The sequence below is a fragment of the Elephas maximus genome, chromosome 17, assembly GCF_024166365.1.
Source record: "Elephas maximus indicus isolate mEleMax1 chromosome 17, mEleMax1 primary haplotype, whole genome shotgun sequence".
Classification (NCBI taxonomy): domain Eukaryota; kingdom Metazoa; phylum Chordata; class Mammalia; order Proboscidea; family Elephantidae; genus Elephas; species Elephas maximus.
This window is the reverse complement of record NC_064835.1, coordinates 67,327,680-67,335,226: the sequence shown is the minus strand read 5'-3', so window position 1 is coordinate 67,335,226 and position 7,547 is coordinate 67,327,680. Positions and strand designations below refer to the sequence as shown.

Here is a 7,547-nt window from a genome sequence, read left to right as displayed (position 1 = left end):
TTACCCGAGCAGTCAAGTTGTTTGACAAGGGTATACAAAAAGAACATAAACATTGTTTGGCTTGCCTTTACTGTTTACCAAAAAAACAAACACAGAGATATCTGTAAATATAGTGTTTATGTTTTACTACTGAATCTTAAAATCAGTTGGAGCAGTGGAAAAGAATTTAATTTGATTGCTGAGTGAAAACCAAGAATGAAACTCATTAAAAAAATAAAACCAGTGAACTGATGTTTAAAAGTGAGCATCTGTACAGATGGAAATTCCCAAGAGGCCCAGAAGCCCAGCCTTCACACAGCCTTCAGCGCCAACATCTGAACAGGGGAAAATTTTCAAAGGAAGAGCATTAAAAAATACATGATCAGAATGCAGCAAATCAATGCATTTTGCAAGTTTTTGACGATAGGTTGTACATGTACCCCTAAGGAATAAATACAAACTCAGTGGCCCAAGATTTGAGCTAGATTTGTATTCCAAAGGATATAACATATTAGCTTTGGTAAGACTGACAATTCCTGGAAAGGTTGACTGGCTAAATTTTGGCTGATGCCCTGGCATTCTGTGTTGATGACATCCACCTGTGCCTTTACTTATAAGGACTAATGACCATACTGAAAGAAAAAGATCTTGATTAGGGTGTTTTCTGGAAAGCAGAAATGTAATGAATGCTAATTCTTTTCTTTTTATTTGCCTTCCTCCGAGGGCACTGGGTTTTTTTTTACTCTAGGCAGTTCCCTCAGTGCTGTTCACCTGCTGACCCTGCCTCTCTTTCATTCTGACCGCTCTACCATACTTAGGAACTCTGCGTAAAAACACCTGCGGTGACATGTCATATGTTATACAGATGAACCAGGAGTTTTACTCACTATCTATCAATGTGCATCACCTGCTGTTTTCTGGAACAATTCTATTCTAGATTTTGTGAATGTTTCTCAGCGACTTCCTTTAAAAAAAAAGTTGGTGTCGAGTGGATTCCAACTCATAGCAACCCTACAGGACAGAGTAGAGCTGCCCCATAGAGTTACCAAGGAGCGGCTGGTGATTTCAAACTGCCGATCTTTTGGTTAGCAGCCGAGCTCTTAGCCACTGTGCCACCGGGGCTCCAACTTCCTTTTTACCGTCTCCAAAATATGAAAATCTGAGGGCTTTTTCCTACTTTAAATGTTTACGTGTGAAAGAATAACAGAACCCAGTAGTTTTTCCTTGCCACTCCAGAAATTGTTTTTCGTTCTAACCCTGGTTTACTTGTCAACTTCTCCAGTAAGCTATGTGTTCTTTGGAGGCTAAAGTTGAATGCATTTTTTTTATCCCTAACATTAAGCACAATCCCCACACATTGCAGGTATTTATTTCCCAAAGTAAACTGGAATGAGTCAAGGATTGCATTTAGCTATATTTCACGCAATGCCCAGCAGAGCACATGGCACATAGTGAGTTTTCAGAAAATATTTGATGAATAAATGACTAATTGGTACTCACCTTTCTTTTCAACCACTTCCCCCTTGTACAAGGGGATTTGTTTGCAAAGATTCTCAATGGGTGACCCAAACAAGAGCCAGTCCGCGTTTATGATCAGGGACTTCAGAGGATTGTACTTGACCCAGGTGTATTTGTTGGAGAACAAGGCATTCAGAGTCTAGATCAGCGTAACAGAGTTAAAAAAAAAAAAAGTAGTACAAGGTAAAACAAGTTAACGCCATCTGGTATCCCTTATTCTAAATTTGACCTTTTTTTTTTTTTTTAGATTATTAAACAGAAGGTCGCCAGGGCCCTTAAGACACCACCTCTTTCTGAAAACTTTGCAGAAAAGACACATTATTACTAATGCTATTTTACTCCTGGTGGCTACAAAATCCAGACATGGTAAGTTCCATGCCAAAGATGACACGGATGAGAAGTTCTGGAGGGAGAATTAAACCCCAGGTCTCTAGCCTCAGTGTAGTCTTTGTTTATTCTCACTATATTATATTGTTTCTTTGGGTCCGTGTGTGATTGAATATTATAACTTCACTTATTTTTCTGACAATTACTATTTCTTAGATCCCTGCTCTGAGAAGAGAGTTTGTTTAGTCCTTTCTATAAATATACTATGATTTATTATAAGTTCTTGTATTTAGGGCTTTGTGGTAAAAGTCAAGCAAAGAGATGTATTCTTCCTCTTAAAAGTGTTGTAAAGTATAATATTATCCATGGTGATTACAATATTATGATTTTTTCCATGTGATGGAGGATTCACCAACGATGAGGGTTCACCTTTCTCCACAGGCATCAGTATTGCTTAGCTCAAGAGCAGAGAATATTCTAAGGAACACCGGAATTACCTGCTTCTCGTAGATGTACCGTTGGAGTTTGTCCAGAGCAGGAATATATTTATGGTTCATTTTCAGGATGAAACAGGCCCTTCGGGAGAGCAACCTGGTAGCAATGTAGCCCTGGGGCAGCAAGAACAGAATTACTGCCCCTCTTCAATTCCCTGGGTTCTGAACTTGGCGAGGATGATGTCTGAGCCTTGGAGGAAAGACTTGAGTGTGCACAGTGAGTCTATGGAATTGCTTCACAATCCGCAATCAATTCTATCCACTGGGCTTCTTTACATATTATTTTTATTTGTTCACTTGTCATTTATACCGTTTTTAAATTGTGCAAGCCCAAAGTTTGTAATTCATTTTTCATGCAATAAGACTAGGGCCTGTAGTCTGGGGTTTGAAAAGATTGAGAAGGAACATCTCTCTGTCTCTTTCTATTGATTTAATTCTCCTCTCACCCCAGTTTGGAGCAGATATAATATTCCTTAGAACTGTGATGCTCAATACGATGTTACCAGCCACATGTGGCTATTTAAAATCAAATTAAAGTTAAATTAATTTTTTTGTTCCTCTGTTGCACATTTCAAGTGTTTAATAGCTGCAACTGGTTAGTGGCTACCATATTGGAAAGTGTAAATATAGAATATTTTCATCAATGAAGAAAGTTCTGTTGGACAGAGCTGTTTTCAAAACTCTCCTAAACACACCCACACCACACTCACTGCTCACCACGCTCACACATACACACACATACATTTTTTTCATCTATTCTCCTCTCCTTTACCATCTTATTTCATTCAGCAGTTTTCTCCCTCTTTTCCACACCTCAAACCCAAGCTGCCTATACACAGGATGGGTTGGAGGAAGTTAGGATTGCAAGAGCAATGAAGGGCAATGATCTTGGTGTCAGAAAAGATCATTTTTCTACAGAATCCCAAATAATTACACAGCCTATGCTGGAAATCTTCTAGTTCCTATTTTTCAGTTCTCTTAAGCTACCAGTTCCTAAAATTCAAAAGCAGATTGAGGTCACGTCAAATGATAGTGGAAGAGACTTAAACCAAGTCCACCATTCTATGTATTTAAAGACACTTTTGGAATTTCCCTGGCTTCTGCTTAAAAATCTATTTTAGCACGACTTCCTTTTGACCTGTCTCTTTTAAATACCCTCTATTTTCATATGTGCCGTGGAACTCCCAACTAACGGCAGGAGACCTGTGAGGAAATCTACAAGAAAAGGAGAAGTAAAGTCTGCCCAAAGGTCCAATGAGTTGGACTATGACCAATCTGTACCCACGGTGGACAGCTCTGAGCCTAGTCAAAAGCAAGCTCACAATTGGTGTTGGTAGAGTAAGTGGAAAACAAAAAATCAATAAATGGATGAAGCACAAAATAAATTCTCGGAGCAGGATTCTGAGACTTATTGTTAATATCAGTAACTAGAATTTGAAAACATTTTAATGTTTTTAGTTAACAAACTTTTCTTCTTAACAGAAGAAATAGGGTTTATTGCAAATCCTATATCCATAATTACCTATGTAGAGTTGTTCTGGCTTTCTGCTCTTTTTGTGATTGTTTGTCTTCATGTTTGTTCTTTTTCCACATGATGTTTTGTATTAGAAGCCCTATTTCATTTATTCGTTCATTCATCCTCAAAATAGTTTTGAAAGCCTGTGTGCCAGGCACTGCTTTGATTACTCTTCTAGACACACTCTGAGCCCTTAGGGAGACAATGTCATCACTCTTCTACTTTCAAGCTGAAAAAGTTGGACAAATTTGTCCTTTTCCAGTCATAGTTTTTTCTTAGAAATGGTTTTGTTTGTTTGATTGCTTGATTTTTTAAAGGGAGAGTTGAAGTGAGAAAATTCTTTTAAAATGGCAATACAGAGACAAATGTATAATGAATGATTGCCCTTCTGCTCTTTAAAAAACAGGCCCTGAAGAGTACGAAGATTTCCTTGGTGCTTACATGTTTGTAGTCAAAAATCGTGGTGGAGGAGCATGACCCTGCATGGACATTGATGATGGCAGCATTTTTTTCATCATCAATTGTCACTGTCTCCTGAGCACTGCCACCACTGTTGAGTGGGCTGAAGATGTTATAAACCTAGATTTACAACAAACACATAACAATTCTTCCATAAATCATATGCATTTGAAAGGCAACCACTCCACCCCACCCCAACCCGCCCCCCCCACCCCAAGCAAAATGAAGCTTTTTGTCTGCTATGAATAAGGAACTGGAGTCTGAAACATCTCTCCTGGGGTTCCAGACCAAAAGCCTAGACTAAAATAAGAATACAAAGCTCTTCCTCATGGTTTACTATATTGTATATGAGAATAGCAATGGCATCAGAGGAGAAATAAGGTTGACCACATTTTAAAACAATGGGTTACATTTTTGAAGGTATTGCTGTTGGAGAGAAATTATCAAACTTATTGTTTCCATTGTTGATTATTTTGGAGATTTTATCTTAGATAGAGCATATGGATTCTCTACTGTCCTTTGTGTTTTCTTGCATTCCCTTCCCTTTACTCCCCCAGTATCTCCAAGAGGCAAAACTCATAACAAAACAGCTTACCTCATATCCTTGAGATTGTGCTCCAAAGGTGGCCAGCACCACCAGAAATGCCACCTGAAAAACAGACCAGTCACATGATTACCTTAGGGTAGCCATGAGGGGACACTGGACAGGAAAATCACAAATATCTAGAATATGCCTATGTCTATAGACTCTGGTGGCTGGAGGTGAGAAAAGCACATTCACTAATTTTATATGCATTGATCAAGTTCATACTATTTGTTAGACAAAGATTTCCACTTTTCTACCCAATTCCCAATCCTTCCCAACATTGTAACCTTCATGTGTTCTTATACCAGGAGCAATTTGGGGCAGGCGAGCAGTAAGGAAGAACTCATTTTACTAGGAGAACACCCTGGTGTGACTTGCACTGGCTTTGGATTACAGGAGTCAAGTTGTGTCGCTTGGCACAAAATTCCTTTATTCCTAGAGACTGGAAAGGTAAAACAGATCTAAAGTGGACCTGTGGGTGATAGAGACACGATGGGTTTCTAAGGGAAACTAGAAAGGTAGGATGCTTGGAAGGCATTATTAACTTTTGAAGCTAAATTCAAGGAGGACCTCCATAATCTCCCACAACCCATGGTGATATCAAAGGACAAGTAGTGGACAGGAACCACGAGACTGATGTTGAGGTAGTTCTGATATGTTGCTATAGTTGTGTAAGAGGCAGGTCCAACATGCTGACTCCTATTTTGGGCTCTCTTTCCTCCTGGACATCATAGTGTACTGCACTATCATTGAAAGCTGCTGATGGAAGAGGTCTGTGGGAAGGGTAGACATTTTTAAAAACTGTCAGTGGGATCTTTCTATTTCCCTTTCCATCCCACCCCTAACATTTCTTTCCTGCTTACTGGGAGTAGACAGGGGAGAAGCCTCTAGCAAAGACCTGTATGTGGATAGCTGCCTGCATACTCACACAGGTACCTATCTCCTCTCACTTCAGCTCAACTCTAGTAACCTTTGAGGCTCCTACATATATTATTTAGTGGATCTAAAACAGAGGCTTGAACAGGTGAACCCGCCATCTTCATGGTATCATTAGAGGTTGCTCAGGAAGTGCCCCATGCCCCAAAATAACCACCAATCCGATCCCACTCTGTTTAATACACCATTGGTTATACATTTGGAAATCCTGGTGGCATAGTGGTTAAGAGCTACAGCTGCTAACCAAAAGATGGGCAGTTCAAGATCACCAGGTGCTTCTTGGAAACCATACGGAGCAGTTCTACTCTGTTCTATAGGGTTGCTATGAGTTGGAATCGACTCAGTGGCAATGGATTTGGTTTGGTTATACATTTGTACTTCAAGTTAGATCTCCTCTTAGAATGGAGAGTCCCTTGGGAGAGGTAGCTCTTTAAGATGATAATCTTTAACACCTTAGTTACCATTTTACTTTCTCCCTCAGCAGCCGAAGAAGAATAAGCACTTTGAGGGATAGAGGCTGGGGAAAGGGATTCCATTCTGGATCAGAACGTAGTCTCCTATCCATATAACACTGCACTGTGGAACTATGAGAGGCTGGGACAGTCCAAGGCGGCTGGAGAAGTGTGGGTGGTGATGGCAGGAATGCTTCTCTTAGGGGAGAATTAAGACAGATGGGTGGCCACCGAAGACCCTCTGGCTGTTTAAATTTTGCCATGGCGGGTCCTGTTGGGTAGGACCGATAATGGGTAAATTTCAAGCCTAAAGTTCACATTCCTTGGCTTGGGAAAATCACCTTTCTTTGGGCCTCAGTCTCCTTGTCTGTAAAATGTGGAACAATGCTACACAGCTCAAAGGATTGTTTCAGTAAAAAGATGAAATTATTCATATGAATTATTTAGCATAGTGCCTAACATGCACTTGGGAAATGACAGCTGCTATTGTTATTATCACATTCTTGATATTATTAATTTTTCAATGATTATCTTTTGGATAGTAAATGCAGTTGTTCTAAAATGCCAACATTCCATCCAAAGTTCATAATAATATGTTGTTACTAAAAATCCTTCAAATTAAAATTCTCTAGATATTTCCCTTTTTTTCTGTTTTTTTCAGTAAATACCTCAAAAAATAGACAGTGGACAAATAAATATTCAACTTAATATTTAACACTATTCCTGCCAAAATCTATTGCCCATTGCCATGGAGTCGATCCGGACTCATAGCAACTCTATAGGGCAGAGTAGAAGTGCCCTATAAGGTTTCCAAGGAGCAGCTAGTGGATTCAAACTGCTGACCTTTTGGTTAGCAGTGAGCTCTTAAGCACTGCACCACCAGCTCTCCATTCCTGCCAAATAAATCATTAATTAAATCATAGAAGCTTCATTTTAAGTTCTACTCTTTGAAGATGCTTAGTGTTTGTCTAAGACCCTTGAAATTCAAAGCACATTTGTCATGAATGTTCTCTGCAAACAGCTACCACAAGAGTATAAAGAAGCATAAACAAATACTCACAACAATTTTCATTTTGCCTGCAGGGAGGAAGAGCAAGCTGGAGCAAGTGAAGCTGCCCAGTGCAGCTTCTGCTGTTTATATTGGCTTTAAGGTGTGGAAATCTCTTCTTGGAACCATCACTTTGGAAAGGCCATGTCCATATCACTGACACACCCAGCAAACTCTTTTATCAGGACTGAGACCCAGCCACCTAACTTGATATCAATGAAGTTCATCAGTC

At 39.6% G+C, this 7,547-nt stretch overlaps 1 protein-coding gene across 1 annotated transcript; it reads right to left on the bottom strand.

The window, feature by feature from the left end:
* Positions 1-234: 234 nt before the first annotated feature.
* Positions 235-7,339, bottom strand: GKN2 (gastrokine 2). The gene is made up of 6 exons (XM_049856368.1): positions 7,328-7,339; positions 4,889-4,942; positions 4,276-4,413; positions 2,322-2,432; positions 1,480-1,636; positions 235-314 (listed from the first exon to the last, which is right to left on the bottom strand). The coding sequence occupies exons 1-6, from the start codon at positions 7,337-7,339 to the stop codon at positions 235-237; spliced, it is 552 nt and encodes a 183-aa protein (XP_049712325.1).
* Between the last annotated feature and the right edge of the window lie 208 nt (positions 7,340-7,547).

Excerpts from the sequence above, each read along its gene's own strand:
- GKN2 (XM_049856368.1), bottom strand. Across the intron at positions 2,433-4,275 it reads CGATTTTTGACTACAAACAT|GGCTACATTGCTACCAGGTT; the intron begins GTAAGCACCAAG and ends TTGCTGCCCCAG. Across the intron at positions 1,637-2,321 it reads GGTACATCTACGAGAAGCAG|ACTCTGAATGCCTTGTTCTC; the intron begins GTAATTCCGGTG and ends ACGCTGATCTAG.